This window comes from Canis aureus, chromosome 27 (assembly GCF_053574225.1).
Source record: "Canis aureus isolate CA01 chromosome 27, VMU_Caureus_v.1.0, whole genome shotgun sequence".
In the NCBI taxonomy this organism is placed as follows: domain Eukaryota; kingdom Metazoa; phylum Chordata; class Mammalia; order Carnivora; family Canidae; genus Canis; species Canis aureus.
The window spans coordinates 34,114,733-34,133,387 of record NC_135637.1 but is presented as its reverse complement, the minus strand read 5'-3'; the positions used below and the strand labels follow the sequence as shown (position 1 = coordinate 34,133,387).

At 47.2% G+C, this 18,655-nt stretch overlaps 2 protein-coding genes across 5 annotated transcripts in view; both read left to right on the top strand.

The window, feature by feature from the left end:
• Positions 1-18,655, top strand: part of LOC144299440 (uncharacterized) — a 130,514-nt gene that overhangs the window by 50,176 nt on the left and 61,683 nt on the right. The gene's annotated exons all lie outside the window — the stretch shown is intronic.
• Positions 1-18,655, top strand: part of UBE2L3 (ubiquitin conjugating enzyme E2 L3) — a 74,950-nt gene that overhangs the window by 8,022 nt on the left and 48,273 nt on the right. Inside the window, exon 1 of one of the 4 annotated variants that reach the window (XM_077874586.1) lies at positions 754-877. The exons of 1 other annotated variant lie outside the window; for it this stretch is intronic. In XM_077874586.1, coding sequence (XP_077730712.1) covers positions 851-877 — 27 coding nt within the window. In that variant the 5' untranslated portion in view covers positions 754-850. Of the gene's footprint in view, positions 1-753; positions 878-4,820; positions 4,875-18,655 lie in introns of those variants that run through there. 2 more of the 4 variants (XM_077874587.1, XM_077874585.1) reach the window with 2 other exon arrangements.

Genomic DNA, 18,655 nt, shown 5'->3' with positions numbered 1-18,655 from the left:
CCAAAGGCCGACGCTCAACCACTGAGCCAGCCACCCAGGTGCCCCAAACCTCTCCTGTTCTTCTAAGGCTTTCCCAGTCTGTCACTTACTTACTACCTCCCTTGCTCCCTCTAATACTTCTTACACCTTTCTGGCCATCCAGACAGCCTCATGGCCTTTGCCAGCATCTTTCTTCTTGTTTTGAAACAATCTCCCCTCAGCCTCCCAGCTGCTCCATCCCATCCTTCAGGTCCCAGAGTTGGCCCTGAAGCCAGCGGCTCAGTCTCTGTTCCCAGCTGGCTGCGTGAACTTGGGCAAATCATTGGCCTTCTCTGTGCTTCTGTTCGCTGTGAGATGGGCTATTGATGGTAGCCATCTCTTAGAGTGGTTTCAAAGATTTAAGAAAAAAAGAAAGATTAAGGAAAATAGGACACTGGAGGGGGGAGCTGGCCTCTGAGGTTCCAGTGTTAGCTGTTATTATAAAATGTCCTCAGTGAGGCTTCCCTGACTTGCCAATGAAAAGTAGGTCCCCGCAGTCACTTCCCCATCACCCGCTTTTCTTTTCTTTACAGCACTTCTCAGCGTCCCAAATAATCTTGGTTATTCAATGATCTTATGCAACCAATATTTGTTGTGCACCTACTAAGTGCCGGGCACTCTGTAATCGCCGTCGAGGTGCACGTCCCGCAGAGGCAGGCCGTCTGCCGGGCCCGTGCATCCGAATCCGCCCGGCACGGAGCGGGCACATAGTAGGCGCTTCGCGCGGCGGCGAGCGCCCCGCCCGCCCCTCCCCCGCTCCAGGAAGTGCGGGGGCTCCAGCCGCCCGGCCGGCCGCGAAGCATTCTGGGAAAGCAGCAGCACCAGATCCAAGATGGCGGCCAGCAGGAGGCTGATGAAGGTAAAAGCCATTCTCCGGCGCCGGCCGGGCAGGGGGGGGCGGCGTCCCGGGCCCGGGGCCCCCGCGGCGGGCCGGGACTCCTCGGGGCGCCGCCGCTCGGTCTCCCGGCCCTGTGTGGCCCCACCGCTCCCCTGACCGCACGCGGGCTGAGGGAGGTAACGGGGCCGCCTAGGCCGCAGCCTGGGCGGGAGCGCCAGGCCGCGCTGGGAGCTGCCGCTGGCCCCTCCGCCCGGCCCGGGGCGTCCGCGCCGCCCTCTGCCCGGAACCGGGCCAGGTCTCCCTCGCGGCGGCCGCCTCCGGGGCCGGGGGCGGCGTCGATGTAGGGGCCCGACCGGGAGGTCCCAAACCGGGCGCCCGCGGCGAAGGCCCGAGCGCCGGAGCCCCGGCCGGGAGCCCGCGCCGCCGAGCCGCCCCGCCCTGGGCCGCAGCGCGCCGGGCTTAGAGCCCCGGAGGCCGGGAGGTTGGGAGGCTCGGGCTGGGGAAGGAAGGAGCAGGCCAGGCAACAAAAGTTAGGTCAGTTTGTTGGTGGGTCGTTTGGAATTGCTCTGGGTCCCAGCAAACTGTCGCCTTGTGACTGCAGAGTCACACAGCGGGCAAGTTCCAACTCCAGGAAGGCGTGGGGTCGGCCGCGTTCGCGGCGCTGTTCTCCTTCCCGGCCCCCTTTTCGACGTACCACTTAAAATCCTCCGGATCTCCTTTCCCTGCTGAAGCAAAAGTGCCATTATTGGGGGGTGGGGTGGGGGTTGGCTTCAGTCGTTCGAACCCAAACCGGCCAAAGTTTATAAAAATAACTTGGTACTTTGTATTTTGCATGCAGCGGGGGTGCCTTCTTGCTAAGTGGCTCCTTTGGCGAGGAATACAGATGCTAAACTGGCTCGGTTCTTTCCCGAGTATGTTTGCCGGCGGTCGCCGGAGCAGACCTGGCCCAAGATTTGTGAGTCCGCGCCCGGAGAGTGCTGCCGGGTTGCACCGGGCCGGAAATAAAAAGGCCCAGGAGCTGATTTCCTGAGAGGAGATAAAGAGCTGAGGTTCCTCTTGGGCAGAGAGCGGTGCTTGGTGGAACTAGACATTGAACTTGGGAGTCACGGCCTCTGGGCCCTCCCTCCCTCCCTGCGAACGTTTCCTTTCTTTTGTTCGCTAAGGGCTGGAGACGACATTTAACTTCATAAAACTGGATTGGAAGTGAGCACAAAAGAACAGTCAGCAGATTCCAGACATCTCTTCGTCTTTTTTCTGCCGGTGACACCACCATTCACCCACCAGTCATCTAGATGAGAGGACTGTTATTTACTTATTTCCGTACTCTGCTCCTCAAATGCAGTCACCCATCAAGACTTGTAGATTTTACTTTAGAGAGACTTCTTGAGTGTGCTTTCCTTCCTAGTCTTACTGAAATTACCGGAATCCGTACTCTCATCTCTCAGATGCCTTTGCAAGTTTTCCTTTTCTCTGATTCCCCTTTCTGGACACCAAAGTTCTTTTGCTAAAGCAACTATTTAATCCTTTGACTCCTGTTGAGACCTCTGTGATCTTATTGTCCTCAGCAGTTAATCCTAACTTATTTGGCATGCAAGATCTTTCTTAGGCTGATTGAAAGTAATCTGTTTAGCCTCATCTCCTTCCCCTTGTTTTCCCACTACCCTTCTAAATCATAGTAGCTGCTTTTTAAAAAAGCTGTTACTTTGAGCAGCCCAGTACTTCACATTCATGATCATGTTTAATCTTCCCTGAAAAGTAGACATTATTCCCATTTTGTAGGTGGGAAAACGGAATGCTGAGAGATTTGTTGGGTTGCCCTAGTTTTTCCTAACTAGGGAGAGTGGGATGTGATCTCACTCACTTCTATTTGACCCCAGAGTCCCCTGCTCTTACTCAGTTGCTATGTGGTCTTCCTTTCCACATGCTGTTTGATCTTCCAGAGAAAGGCTGCCTTCCCCTTTACTCTCCTCAATTCTAATACCAGATACTCTGTGAGGCCTTCACCCCCATCCTCCTTCAGAATAAGTTGTTTCCTCCTTTGTGTGACCACGGCATTTTATGTTTCTATTTGAGATTTTGTCTCAATCAGATTTGTGTTAGACTTGCCTTTCCTACTGGGTTTTGAGTTCCTTAAGGACAGGAATTTTGACCTAATTTATCCTTGTATGGTATCCCCTAGTCTACCCTAGGTGACCTAGTTTGGGGTTCCCAGACTTCCAGGGGTCTGAGAGGGGAGTTACTGTGGTTTTTAAATTATTAATTCTTTTTTAATTTATTCATGAGAGACACACAGTAGAGAGGCAGAGACATAGCCAGAGAGAGAAGCAGGCTCCCTGTGGGGAGCCCCATGGGGGACTCCATCTGGGGACTCCAGGATCATGCCCCCGCTGAAGGCAGGCACTAAACCACTTATCCACCCTGGCATCCCTGGTTTTTAAATTGTTTTTGTGTTTCCAAAAATTGGACCTTAGAAAAATGTAACATTAACCGTATTTTTAAGTGCTAGGTCATTTGCATTAATTCTTTTCAATAAAACTTAGAGTTAGCGTATTGCCATTGTTATTTTACGAATGAGAGAGAATTGTGAGGCTTAGATAGGTTGGATATTACCTAAGATGGGGTAGCAAGCAGACCAGCGTGGGGAGAGATAAGATGTTAAATCTCCCTAGCTTCAAATGCCAAGATCAATGTCCCCTTTTTTTACCTAAGGATGCTTGGAAGACTATGTATGTAGTTTCTTGAGTTGTGGTTGGAAATTCTTTCTTTTTTGGAAATTCTTTCAATTCAGTAGAGGAATCCTGATTACATGATGCAAATCCTTGGCTCTGAGAAATCAGAGTTTAAGCTGGTTAGTTTTAAAAAATAACATACTGGGGCAGCCCCGGTGGCTCAGCGGTTTAGCGCTGCCTGCAGCCCAGGGCATGATCCTGGAGACCCTGGATCGAGTCCCACATCAGGCTTTCTGCGTGGAGCCTGCTTCTCCCTCTGCCTGTGTCTCTGCCTCTCTCTCTCTGTGTGTTTCTCTCATGAATAAATAAATACAATCTTAAAAAAAAAAAAATAACATACTGGAGGATCCCTGGGTGGCTCAGCGGCTTAGCTCCTGCCTTTGGCCCCAGGGACGTGATCCTGGAGTCCCGGTCGAGTCCGTGTTGGGCTCCTGGCATGGGGCCTGCTTCTCCCTCTGCCTGTCTCTCCCTCTCTCTCTCTCTCTATCATGAATGAATAAAAAAAATCTTAAAAAAAATAACATCCGAAATTATTGATGCATGTCGATCAATACATGGAGTGAAAATAATACAAGGTGTTGTGGATGATGAAAGAAACATGCTGAGGGGCACTTGGGTGGCTCACTTGATTGGCATCTGTCTTGGGCTCTGGAGTCCTGGGATCCAGCCCTGAGTGTCCACTTCTTCTGCCCCTCCCCTGCTTGTACGAAGCCCCTCCTCTGCTTGTATGCTCTGTCTCTCACATAAAATCTTAAAGAAACATGTTGAATAATCAAATGAATTACATCTCTTAAAGGACTTTCCATTTCCTCAAAAACTATTATCCAAGACACTCACAAAGATTTCTTTGTAACAATGGACTGTTTGCAGATAGCACAAGATACATTATTAGAAGTAGAGTAATTTGCATATACTGGGCTGAGAAGTTATTTTAGACAAAGTGAGTATGATAAAGTCTTTAATTTAAAAAACATTTGCCAAAAGGATTAGCCTTTTTCAGAACCCCTTTTAGGAATTACAATGTTAATAAAACGCTAAATACATTTTAATTTGCAGGCAGCAAATTCAGCATTGATGGCAACAATGCAAATGTAACCATTGCTTCTATCAGGAAGGGAAATAGCTACAAAAGTGAAACCTGTAGGTGTGGCTAAGGAAATTAACTGCAGTCTGATCATTTCTTTTCAGCCTCTAATTGTACACCTCTACACATCTCCCCTGAGGACCCTCCAGCTGAGTATCTTCCCAGAATGCCTTTTCCAAGTGGGGAAAATTGTGAATTTAAGGAGGTGGGGTGACATTTTATTAGTTGTTATGGTATAACTGTTGAGATAAGGAATTGAGATTTGTAGCAACCTTTTAATGCTGTGTTAATAATGTTCAGTCAGAGGGGCTCCCTGGGTGGCTCAGCGGTTTGGCGCCTGCCTTTGGCTCAGGGCGTGATCCTGGAGTCCCGGGATCAAGTCCCACGTCAGACTCCTTGCATGGAGCCTGTTTCTCCCTCTGCCTGTGTCTCTGCCTCTCTCTCTCTCTCTCTCTCTCTGTTTCTCTCATGAATAAATGAATAAAATCTTAAAAAAAAATGTTCAGTCGAGGTGCCTGGGTTGCTCAGTCGCCATCCAAATAGTGATTTCGGCTCAGGTCGTGATCTCATGGGTCATGGGACCCAGCCCCTGTGGCAGCTCTGCCCTTAGCAGGGAGTTTGCTTGGGATGCTCTCCCCCTGCCCCTCCCCCACTCACACTTGTGCTTTTTTTTATAAAATAAGGAAATCTTTTTTTTAAAAAATATTTATTTATTCATGAGAGACACACAGAGAGGCAGAGACACACAAAGGGAAAAGCAGGCTCCATGCAGGGAGCCTGATGTGAGCCTCAATCCCAGGACTCCAGGATGACGCCCTGGGCTGAAGGTGGCGCTAAACCGCTGAACCACCTGGGGTGCCCTAAAATAAATAAATCTAAAAAATAAATAAATAATGTTCAGACAAAACTCCATATTGTACTTTCTCACAGTCCATAATTACACATGAATAAGTAAAAGGAGTCACTAAATAACAGTTCTTTCCTTGGTTTGCAATAAACTGGTTTGCTTTTGAGTACCAGTTAATGTTCTCTGAAGTTGGGTGATTAACACAATCATGTCTGGTAGATGTGTTGTGTGTGTCAGAAGGTGAGGGGAGTTTTCCAGATGATGTTATGCCAATATAAGTGTCCTGAATCCACTGAATTTTGGGGAATTCAGAAAAGCATTGTATTTTTAAAAAAATCCTAAATGTAAAATCCCAGTAAGTTGTGACTATTTCAGCCTCTCTTAATGACATTCATTGTAAATGTTTCTCCATTAAAAGAAAATTGGGACAGGCCCTGGAAAAGAGTGTACTCGGTTGTTGCAGCATTTGTGACCTTTCTTAAGGTCTATACTAGAACAAAAACATTTGTTTCAGGGTGTTTGGGCCTATTCTGATTTTGTTACAACTCTATCAAGAATTTGTCAAATTAGCATTGTATTGTACCAAGTCACTTGGACGTATTCTGATTCCATTGAAAAGTATCACTAGGGATCCCTGGGTGGCACAGCGGTGTAGCGCCTGCCTTTGGCCCAGGGCGTGATCCTGGAGACCCGGGATCGAGTCCCACGTCGGGCTCCCGGTGCATGGAGCCTGCTTCTCCCTCTGCCTATGTCTCTGCCTCTCTCTCTCTCTCTTTCTCTCTCTCTCCCCCTCTGTGACTATCATAAATTAAAAAAAAAAAAAAAAGAAAGAAAAGTATCACTAAATGTTCAAGACTTTTCTGTTTTCTTTTCTGTAATACTAAGGGATTAAACTTAGAGAACCCCAGGATATCTCTCAGGAGCCTAGACTTTGTATTTAACTACCTTAAGAGCTTCCCTTTGAATGGCACATAAACCTGTAGCTGTCCACACACTTCCTGTGCCCCATGCCTCTCCTGTTTTACCTTCCTTAATGATCCATTAGTCTACTCAGTGACCCAAGGAAGAACCTGGGGAAGCCCTCCTTGCCCCATCATTCCATATCTAGCCACTTGCCAGGTACTGGTGAAGGAGGCCTTTATCTCTGGTCTCCGCAAGTTTTTTCTCCATACCCACTACCGCTCCCTTAGTTCAGGCCATCCATTGTGGTAGGACACCTGCATCGGATTCCTCAGTGGCTTCCTCTTATTCCTCACTAGTCTATCCTCAGTCCCACATGATTTCTAATCAGTAGTTCATCAGAGAGAAGTGCATATGCTCAGGGCTCAGGCCCTGTTCTCAGAGATTGGAACCAAAATCAGGAGGTCAGGACTGTTTTGTTGTTTTTTTTGTTTGTTTGTTTTGTTTTTTTTAGGGCTGTGTATTTAAAAACCCACATTCCTTAGCATGTTCCTTCAAGGTCTGATCTCATCATTCTCTTTCCCTGCTTGCCCATGGGATTCCCCCCTAAACATGCTTTGCACTCCTGGGTCTCTTAGTGGACATCCCTGCCTCTTCTCTGCATCAGGGTAATTTTTTGTCCTTTAAGGTTCAGCTCAGGGGGACGCTTGGGTGGCTCAGCAGTTGAGCAACGCCTTCGGCTCAGGGCGTGATCCTGGAGTCCCGGTATCGAGTCCCAAACTGGCCCCCTGCATGGAGCCTGCTTCTCCCTTTGCCTATATCTCTGCCTCTCTCTCTCTCTCTCTCTCTCTCTCTCTGTCTCTCATAAATAAATAAAATCTCTAAGAAGAAAAAAAAAAACTCGTCTCACAGGGCACCTCCTCTTGGCTCTGCACTCAAGAGCTCAGTGAGGGAGAAAGATGGCATATGTCTAGAACAAAGAAATCCTGGTCTGTCCACTGTATGCTGGATGTATGCCAGCTGAATAATGGAGTATAGGGGAGGGAAAGATCCTCTGACATTGAGAAGGTGGAACTTGGTCTGGCTCTTGAAGAATAAGCAAGGATTTGGGTTTTCGAAGAGAGGAGGGGCCCGGCAGGCAGTGAGGTTGAGTAGCTTTCATCCCTCAAAGTGGGTGTGGGCAGTGGCTACAAGAGATAACCTGAGGAACCCTGATGACAGTTCACCTACCTCCCAGTATGGCTACCTGCTTCTGACTTTGTGCTGTCCCTTTCTTAGGTTTTAGTTAGCTCAAGCCTGAGGAATTTTCTAGAAGCACTGGGTAAGTGGGCTGGTTTTACCCTAGGTTGGTATATCCAGTGCATCTCGCCCTCCAGAACTATGAGCCTTTCCTTCCTCCCTCTACCCTGGCAGGGCTAAGTTCTCTGGCTGTCTACTGGAAGTCTAGTCTCTCCATGAAGGGGTGTCTCGGAGAGTGACGCTGATTGGTTTAAGGACAGGTGGCAAAGAAATGCCTGGGCCTTTCAGTTGAGGGGGTCAGACATATCCTTAGCTTCAGGATCCAGGAGAAGCAGCAAGCTGCTCACATGTGAGAGCTTTTACCTCCAGGCTTCCTGTAGCCAGCCTTGCTCTGTCTGTTCTTAAGGGCATGGATAAACCTAATCTTCATCCCAATAAAAAGGGAGGAGGAAAGGGTCTTTCATTTAGGACAAAGCTTTTAGAGGGAGAATACAGTATACTGGTTAAGAGCTGGGGTTTTGGAACTTGCATGTCCTGGGCCTGCCACATCTTAGTTGGAAGAACTTGGGCAAGTTATACTCTATGCATTAGTATACTTCATCTGTATGTGAAGGTGAAATAAGTTAACATATATCACATGTTCTGGAGAGTGTTTAGCACATTCTCAGTGTGAGATATGTGTAGATTATTATTGTCATCTGGAGTCAACAAGACACGGCCCAGGGCAGTGAGGAGAGCAGCCTAGCAGGAGGGGAGGGCCTGGTGCTGAAATGTGGGTTGGGTCAGGTAGGGGCAACATTCCTGGACATGACCTCACTATAGGTAGAGCCCATTCTCTTTCCCTCCCTACTCTTCTGCCTCTCAAAATAACCTGTTTTTTAGGGTTAGCAAAAAATGTCTTAAGACAGTTGTGTGAATGTGTCTTTGTTTAAAAATATACACTTTTTCCCATCAATATTGAAAAGCTCTTGAAGGGACACCTGGGTGGCTCAGCAGTTGATTGTCTGCCTTTGACTCAGGGTGTGATCCCAGGGTCCAGAATCAAGTCCCACGTCAGGCTCCCCTCAGGAAGCCTGCTTCTCCTTCTGCCTATGTCTCTGCCTCTCTCTCTCTGTCTCTCATGAATAAATAAATAAAATCTTTTTTAAAAAAAGCTCTTGAATTCAAAATTTGTCTTCAGACTCTCCCTGTATTACCTCTTTCAGTCCTGCATGGATTTGCAGTGCAGTGACTGTCACTGTGTCCAAAGATGAGGCCTGGGTGCTGTAGAAGGCACTGAAAGGTGCTGAGCTGGGAGTAGGAGGTAGGAATTTGAAGGGAACTTTTTTTTTTTTTAAGAGTTTTTAATTTTTTTATTTAAGAGAGAACACACATAAATGCGCAAGAGAGGGAGAGAAAGGGAGAGAATCCCAGGCAGACTCGGCCCTGAGTGTAGAGCCCAACACTGGGCCGATCCCACAACCCTGAGATCATGACCTGAGTGGAAACCAAGAGTTGTATGCTCAGTCCACTGAGCTGCCCTGAAGGAAACTCTGGAAGTAGTTACAACCCCAGAAATAATACTATTGCTTTTTGTCTTCTTTTTCAGCCCAGAAGCACAAAGTTAAGAAAGGTTACTTCGGGTGGCGATTCCGTTTTTCCTCTTGGCCCTTGCCACAGTCTCTTTAGAATTCCGGAGCTGTGAGGAGCCGCCCCCTGACAGACGGGAGGCTGAGGCTTGGGGGGCACCTCCCACAGGCTTACAGTAGAGCCAGCCACACTCACTGCCCCGGCCCCCCTGCTCTCAGGGTCTCTCTCCTGCTCTTCACAGGCCGCTTTTGGCTTTTTAAGGAAGGACACGGTAGAGAGGAGGAGAATTCATTTCAGGTTAGGTGGTGGTTTGGGTTTTGTTCAGTTTTTTAACATTTCCAGGTCTGTGTTGATTATAGTTTTCTGTACTTCATGATCTTGTCAGATTTTTTTCCCCAGTTCTTTACCAGCATAGTTAAACAGAGGAGTGAAATACTGTTTTGACAGCCCTGGCCCAGCAGGCACGTGTGCAAGCAAAGCAATCAGTAATGTCCAATCCAGTGCTCATGGTGGTGCTGGCTTTCTGAGAAGGAGTGCTGCCTGATTCTATCACAGGAATGGAGAGTGGGTACAGCTCAGAAGTTGAACAGCCTGAGTCCTTTCTGACATGGTTTGTAAAATATCTCCTTCACACCAGTGTACCTCTTGTTAAGAAAACTCAGCACAGGAAAGCTAAGCTTACAGAAGGAGACCTGCCACATGTTTTACACACGGGAATCACATTCCAGTCACTCATGCTGGGGCGCTGGACCCTGGAGTATGTGATGTAGGTCAAGAATGCCAGACACAACCCTCTTCTGATGGGGACAGAAACATATTCCAGGGGCAAGGCCCACATCCAGAAGCTGACTGTGTGTGGAGCTGGCGTGAGAGCCCACTTGGCTGGGGTCCGGGCCACACCTGCCCAAAGGTGTGTGGGCAATGCCTTTCTATAAGGCTGTTCTGAATCCTCTTCAGCCTTATCCTCTTAGATGACCTCTTGACAAGTGCTCACCACCCTGGAGCAATGTGCTGTGGTCGAATAACAGGGACTGGTGTTCAGATTGTAACCTCTGCTACGGACTTTGTGTTGTCACCTTGAGCCTCAGTGTCCTGATTCTGTAATGGGGTAATGAAACTACTTTGTAGAGTTATAATAGTAGTTAAGTGTATTAGTTGTGATAATAACTAAGGGTAAGATGGTATACTGATGACCCATGGAAGGGGTCATGTGTTATTGTGGGTTCTGCCCCCTTTGCTAAGTATTAATTGAAATAAGGGAACCATGTTTGGGGTGCTCTGAAACCTTATGTTTCGATGTATAGCATTTTGAATCATATTAAAGTCATGATTTGGTGTCATTGCCACTGGTTGTTTGTGCAAGCATGGAAAAGCACATTTCTGGGATGCCTGGGTGGCGTAGAGGTTGAGTGTCTGCCTTTGGCTCAGGGTGTGATCCTGGAGTCCCGGGATTGAGTCCTACATTGGGCTTCCCGCATGGAGCCTGCTTCTCCTTCTGCCTATGTCTCTACCTCCCTCTCTCTGTGTCTCTCATGAATAAATAAATAAAATCTTTTTTTAAATTTTTTTATTATTTTTTAATAAAATCTTAAAAAAAAACAAAACCGTGCATTTCTGTCAAAATTAGTTACTTGGCTCCCGTCACACAAAAAAGTAGGAAGTAGCTTTTTCAAATGATTGATGGCCTACAAATTGTGTAGCTGGTACTTGAGAGTCATACTGTATTTAGATTTAAGGCAGGTTTGTGTAACTTTCCCATAGACCTCTAGCTTCATCTGCTAGGTTTCATTTTGCCTGGACAAAGAAGAGCCTAGAAACATTCCTTGCACAACATAAACAGTTAATGACTGGTTGTGAACGGCTAGGGCAAATGCTGTATATGCTCATGCTTTTGTCAGTATGAATCTGGGGAAGTGCTATTCCACAGCAAGCTAAGCCTTCCCAAGGTCCTGCTCAGGAAATAGGAGCCCCTGTGCCGCCTGTTTCTAGGGGAAGTCTTCCCATGCTCACCTGCTGGTTTGTGTGGCTGAGAGAGATTTTCCTTCTGTCTCTGGCCATACCCTGTAGAAGGTGACTTGGGCCTTTCTGAATTTCAGTTTTACCAGTTGTAAGGTGAAGCCAGTATGCCTGACCTGCCTGTCTCCAAGGGTGTCTTGAGCTTCAATCCTATTCTATGTGCTGTTGATTTTAAAAACTGCAGAGTGTTGTTGTAACCAACCACCTCTCACGCTTCTCTCAGGGTCTTGCTCTTGCTTTTCACAGGGCTACTTTGGGTGCATATCTCATGCATCAAAGGTACGTGCCTTCCCTAGCATCTTCATTTCTGGAGATTGCCTCCAGAAATAACTGGCTCTTTCCTAGAGGACCACCTCTTCCCTAGCATCTCTCCATTTTTGTGTGTTTTTTGTTTTGTTTTTCCATTTCTGTTTTTTTTTTTTTTTTTTATGGGATTTTGAAGGTGATGACACTAATCCTTGCCCTCCAAAGGGGAGTGTGGTGGTGATGTATTCTTAGCAACTCCTCTGCCTTATGTTTGTCTTTCTTTCTTTGTTTCTTTCATTGAGATATAGTTGATCAGGTCATTTCTGGAAAAGCTTTGTGCCAAAAACTATAAACATTCATTTCTTTTTTTTAAACATGACAAGCTTTTTTTTTTTTTTTTTAAGATTATTTATTTATTTGAGGATAGAGTGAGCGAGCACACAAGTGGGAGAGGGAGAAGCAGACTCCCTGCTGAGCAGGGAGCCTGGTGCTGGAGCTCAATCCCAGGACTCTGAGACCATGACCTAAGCTGAAGGCACATGCTTAACTGACTGAGCCACCCAAGCACCCCTATATTCATTTCTAATTTAAGGCCTTGTGAGTTCTGTTCATAGGCTGTGAACGCCATATCGTGGCTATTCCCTGTTATGTAGAGTAGGGAATATATGTTGGTGCCTTGACACTGTCTTGGATTTTAAGAACTATGGTGATACAATTACGGAAGGGAATGAAACTAACATTTATTGAATATCTACGAGGGGTGCTAAGTGTTAAGCACTGTATAAAGTTTCTCGTAATTCTCAGTAGAGCCCTGTGAAGTTGGTTTCCTATTTTTCAGGTAAGACAGTAGACTTGGAGCTTCGGGTAGTATGAAGGGTGGGGCCTGGGTTTAAGCCCATGCCTGTTTGGCTCAAGAGGCCTCTGCTCTTTCTAATTTCTAGCTTTCAAACTGACAGTTTGACAGCTGTTGAAGCAACCACTTGTCAAATCAGAACATTGTTTCTCTGTATAATATATAAAAGTAGTGTTGAAGAGAATGATTGGGGATTGCAATATAGTGATTGTTTGTCTATAGGAATCTTCAGAGCAGAGAACAGTAAAATAAAACAATGAGTCATAGTAAGCATTCATTTTTTTAAAAAAGTTCAGAACGATTTCCAGGTTTCTGTTACCACAGACTGGTTGCAGTAAAAAGGATTCCTTACTTGCTTCTGTGTGCCTGGCACAGTGGGAGGTGTTAGCTCTTTTAAGGAGCTTATTTCTAGTCATGGAAATGACACTGAATTAATCAGGGCCTCAGTATCTTCCTTTCTAAAAGACTGGATTGGATGAGCATAGTGGTTCTTAATCAGGGGTGCACCTCACTGTCACTGGGGTGGGGATCCCCTGGCACAGGTGCCTAAGCCTTACTCTAGAGATTCTGATTCTGCAGGTCTAGAATGAGGCCTAGGCATGAGATAGGCTTTCTCCCTCAACCCTCCCTCTCTGCCCCACCTCTCTCTACATGAGTGTTGAATAACTCCCCTGGGGCCTTCGGGTGTACTCTCTGAGAGTCCTCCAACATTAGTTAACACTCCAGCCAAATTTGGCTCCCAGCTGCTTCCCAAAAACACCTGGTGATTTCTTCCTTCCACGGCTCTGCATACGTTTCTTACATGCGAGCACACCTGTTCTCTTCTCTCTTCTCTGCACTGGTTTGGCTTTTCCCCATCCTTCAAGGCCTGTCTGACCTCCTCTGTTCGTCTCTTCCGTGAACTGACTGCCCTCTGCTATTGCCTGCTGGGTCTCCCTTGCTCTGACCACCATGTTCCTAGAGTAGTGCTTCTTTGCTCTTCTAATCTCCTCTCAGGAGCCAAGAAGATGGTGCTCAGCTTTACTTTCTGTGTTTCCTTTATAGGGGTACAGTGTGCTTTTTTCCATTCAACAAATGTAAAATTATAGGGTGCTATCAAATATGCTTTTTTAAATTATATAAGCACCCCCTACCTTGAGACTTGTCCATAGTGTTGATTTGACATCTGAAGCAGCCCTAGCTTCCACAACTGATTTTTCCTTTGTATATCTATCTGGATTTCTTAAAGAGGACCGTGGCCACAGGCTACTTAAGCACGGGCTCCTGAAGGGTTCTTAGGCCCTGTGTGAGGCTTGTCTGGGAGATTTTGAACGGTTGCCTTTCTTTTTTTCAAAGAAGAAAAAAAGATTTTATTAAATACTTTGCCCAACCTCGGATGTATACACTGGTGTTGTGTAACAGAGAGCTCACTGTATATAGCTGTCTCCTGTTCTCTCAGGGATGAGGTAAGGCTTCCATGCAGGATGTGGAGCAATCCACTCCTGTTGGGGTCATGGCTGTCTCCTGTTATTGGGCAGCAATCTGTTTCTGGAACTTGCCACACTCTTGCCTGGCATGGTCATCAGGCTCTCTAGGCTGGAGCCTAGGCAGTGGGCTCCCCTCCCCCCCTTTTTAAACAATTTTATTTATTTATTTATGAGAGACACAGAGAGACAGATACACAGGCAGAGGGAGAAGCAGGCTCCATGCAGGGAGCCCAATGTGGGGACTCCATCCTGGGACTCCAGGATCACGCCCTGGCACCCATGGATCCCTGGGCTTTCCCCTTTTGAAGAGCTGGGCAGCACACCCATGCTCTTTTGGGTTCCATCAATATACTGAGATCCACCTCTGGGCTCAGAAACAGACCTCATTTTGAGAAGCATTGCTGTCTTTCTCCCTCACTGCTTACCCTGGCTGGGAAGCCTGCTACCCCCCTGCCGGGAGAAGGAATGAGCTAGTTGGCTCCTTCTGCTTTCCCTCATGCTCTTCTTTTGATTTGTCAGTATGGCGCCATCAGCCTGGAGCAGCTGACCCAGGACAGCTTCTTGCTCTGAGCAGAACTGAAACAAACCTTTGTGGGCATATTTTGTAAGCTCCTGTCGTTCTTGGCTGTGGTCTTCCTGTGTTCTAGAGCTGGTCCACTCTCACAGTTTTCTTTTGTCAGGTCCCTCTTTTACCATCATTTTTAATAATATCCTTTTGAATTTGAACTCTGAATTTACATTGGTTTATTTTTATTTTTTAAAGATTTTATCTATTCATGAGAGAGAGAGAGAGAGAGAGAGAGATGCAGAGCCATAGGCAGAGAGAGAAGCAGGCTCCATGCAAGGAGCCTGATGTGGGACTTGATCCTAGGACTCCAGGACCATGCCCTGGCCCGAAGGCAGGGACTAAACCACCGAGCCATCCAAGGATTCTCTACATTGGTTTCTTTAAATTCCATCCGCAGTTCTTCTCAGCATCATTCTGTTATAGGGGTGCACTTTTGCTTGAAGATTTGTCAAGCCTCTTGAGTCATCTTGCCTTTTCCAGTCTCAGACCTTCATATGAATCTGTCTTTTCTCTGAATGACTTGAATTCATCTTTTTTTTTTTTTTTTTTTTTTTTAAGATTTTATTTATTCATGATAGAGAGAGAGAGAGAGAGAGGCAGAGACTGGCAGAGGGAGAAGCAGGCTCCATGCAGAGAGCCCAATGCGGGACTCAATCCCGGGACTCCAGGATCACGCTCCAGGCCAAAGGCAGGCACTAAACCGCTGAGCCACCCAGGAATCCCCTGAATTCATCTTCTTCAGGCTCTCCTTGGTGGAAGGAAGTGTGATTGGCATTTTAGGCCAAAGAGTTCTTGACTGGAGGACCTGCTTGTGCAATGCAGGACTTTTAGTGTCCTAGCCCCTTATGGTGCCAGTGGTTCTTGGGAGCTGGGGCTCTAGAGGATGTTGGGAAATCAGGGTGGGGTGGTGTCACAATGCTTGGCATGTATTGGGCAGGGCTCAGGATGCTCAAGTGCAGAGTCCTGCCTGAATACCGGAGCCACCCTGTTGAGAAATGCTCTCCTAGGGCTGCCCAACATTCCCTGGAGATTATAGGGTTTGCTTGCTTGTTTGTTTATCTTGGTTTCTCTCACTTCTGCCTTATAATCACTTCTTCCTTGTTGGTTAGGATTATGCAAAGGAGTTTGCCTCTTCCGCTCTTTGGTGAGTTTAACTTGATGGCAAGGTAAGTTGAGAGTTTATCTGATGACTAGCAATTGATAACCGAACTTTGGAGTCCTTGAGGCTCCCAGTTCTGCCAACATTAGCGTCACACTTCTCTGGTAGGTGTCAGGAGGGATGGCGTTCTCTACAACAGTCTGGCTTTTATCTTTGTGCATGTACTTCTCTCTTTCTCTCATAAGTCTCCATGCCCAGTGTGGGGCTTGAATTCATGAGCCCGAGATTGGGTTGTGTTTTCTACCAGCCGAGCCAGTCAGTGGCCCCAGTGTTCATGTATCTATCTCTTGATATCAGAGTACCAGTAGGTGCCCTCTCTGCACCTCTGCCCACAGTGCCCACTCCTTCCTTTTTCTTGAGCAAGATGCAGGTTTTCACTGTCATCCTACAGTTGAGTCTCATCTTGCCATATTTTTGCAACTCTTTTGAAATTTACATTCTTGTGTTTATTCCTAATACTTTCTATCATTAGTATGTGGATTTCTGAAGCCATATAGTATATGTACAGATTATTTTAAAATTTATTTCCTCCCATGAAAATTGAATATAATCTCATTGGTTGTCTAATTTCAAAGTTCTATCTGGAATTGTTTCCCTGTCCATATTTGGTTTAAAATATTTCTGATAGGGGGATGCCTGGGTGGCTCAGCAGTTTAGCACCTGCCTTTGGCCTGGGGTGTGATCGTGGAGCCCCAGGATTGAGTCCCACATTGGGCTCCCTGCATGGAGCCTGCTTCTCCCTCTGCCTGTGTGTCTGCCCCTCTCTCTGTGTCTCTCATGAATGAATAAATAAAATCTTTAAAAAATAAAATAGGGGATCCCTGGGTGGCGCAGCGGTTTAGCACCTGCCTTTGGCCCAGGGCGCGATCCTGGATACCCGGGATCGAATCCCACGTCGGGCTCCCGGTGCATGGAGCCTGCTTCTCCCTCTGCCTGTGTCTCTGCCTCTCTCTCTTTCTCTGTGTGACTATCATAAATAAAATAAAATAAAATAAAATAAAATAAAATAAAATATTTCTGATAGCTTGGTAGGTTCAGCTCTTAAGTGACATCATATCTTCTGTCTCTAGCCAGGAATCTTAACACTAGTATCTTACAGCAGGGACCAGAAAATCAAATACATGGAGAGCCTTTCCTATCCCAGAGCCCTTTTTTTTCCCTCCCCAGTCCCCTGCCTCCCGTCCCTTCACTATCCTGACAATTAAGCAAGTATTTGAGCATGCCCATGAGCTCTGGGGGCTTTTAGATCCCTGCCCTTGAGCTTGCCCACATGGAACTTGTATGCTGTTTGGGGAGTGGGGCAGAGTGGTAGAATGAGATTTATTTATTCTCATCCTGAAGGCTTCATTGTCCCCAGGAGAGAGTTTCTGGTGAGTCCTGGGCATTAGCAGGAGGACCAGATGGCAGTTGGCAGGTTGAGTAGTCTCTCAGTTTCCATGCTGTTCCTTCTGCAGCCTCAGGAAGAGGGACCAGACCACCCCTTCCCCATTCCAGGGACCGCAAGCGTTGCAACTAGCTTCTTTATGGAAGCTGAGTGTTACTTAGAAGTGGAGCTCATCTCTCAGTGGCAGTGGCTCTCTCCTGTCACTGTGTAGCTTATTAAAAATTCCCATTTCAGACTACCCCACAGTTGCTGGACCAGAATTTCCAGGGCCGGGGCCCAAGCCCAGATGGTTGTGGTGGGCAGCTAGGGTTGACAAGCAGCAGCACCCTGTGGGAAGAAACTCGGTCGGGGGTGTCGCCTGCCATGAAGCACCAGCATGTCCCAATGGCTTGTTTTGCATGTTCATTTGATACACTGTCCTTCTCAGCCCACTCCATGCCAGGCACACCACACATCCTCCAACTTAGAACCTGTAACACCGGCTCACCTCCTACTTCCTCTGGAATTGTTCCCCCAGGGGGCCTTGTAAACTTGGCCCTTGCCTATGCAATGGGAATGTGGGGGTACAAAGGATCTTTTGGGCTCGAAGTAGAGGCTGGTTTAGAGCCTCTGTGCCATTGTGAGCCACAGCACCACACAAAGAGGGGCTTCTCAGTTGCAAAAGGGTTCGTAGGCTGGACCAACAAGGAGGAAGCCAGGGCCATTGAGGAAGCTGTCCTCCCTGCTCAGCTGAGTGGTGTTCTGGTGATGCAGAAAAAGGTACCCAAGAGATGTGGAGGAAGCTTTTGTACCAAAACAAGAGAACAGGTTGGGACATTAGAGGGATTGTGTCACTGCAGGTATCTGAGAATGGAAGAATATTGGGAATGTGAGCAGGCCAGCACACATTGGGTCTTGGGTCATCATGCCTGTCAGGTGTTGACTTGAGTTGTTGGAGAAGCAGTGATGCACAATTGGAAAACCAGTGACCGTTGATTATAGACTAAAGACCTCTCAGGCAGGGCTCTGACGTAGTTAAGACACAGTGGTAATGCTTTCTGGACAAAATGACATTTGCCACATGGACTGTTTATATAGTAACCCTTCATTTGCAAAGGATTCTGTTGTGCACAATAGAGTTTCCCCTTTGCTTTGTTCAACTCTGGGTCTTACTGCCCCTGTTTTGAAGCCGAGGAAGTGGAGGCCCAGTGAAAGGCTCCTGTCCCCCAACCCATCCCAGACTGGAGAGTTGTTCTCTTCACTGAGTGTCCTTGCTGAGGCAGAGCTCTGAAATCAAGCTTACAGTCCTGGGTAGAAAACGTGGTGCGTACATGTTTGCTCCTAGTCCCCAGTTTTATCTTCATATCCTCAGCATCTGGCCCACAGCTTAATAAACCTTGGTTGGGAGAAGTCAAATCTATAGTACCTTTCTTGTGCCCCTGCTGCATGGCTGCCCTGTGCAGGGGCCCGAGGGTGTATAAAGAGAGGTCTGGTGATTAGCCCAAAGAGGAGGTGATGTGCCTGCAGAAGGCAGTTGTTTGTTCCGCTGAGCTCTGAGGGGTCACCAAGGTGGGGGCTTATCTCGGTCTGGGGCACGGGTTGAAGGGACCACTGTGGCTCCAGGCCTCTTTACTGGACTGGGTGTGGTTTGGTCCACACTCTGAAATTTGGTCATCGGTGGTGTTGGCACTCGCTTTAATTTGAGGGAGTCAGGAGGGATCTTAATGTGTGGTGCTTTCCCCTGTTTGACACCCCTTTAT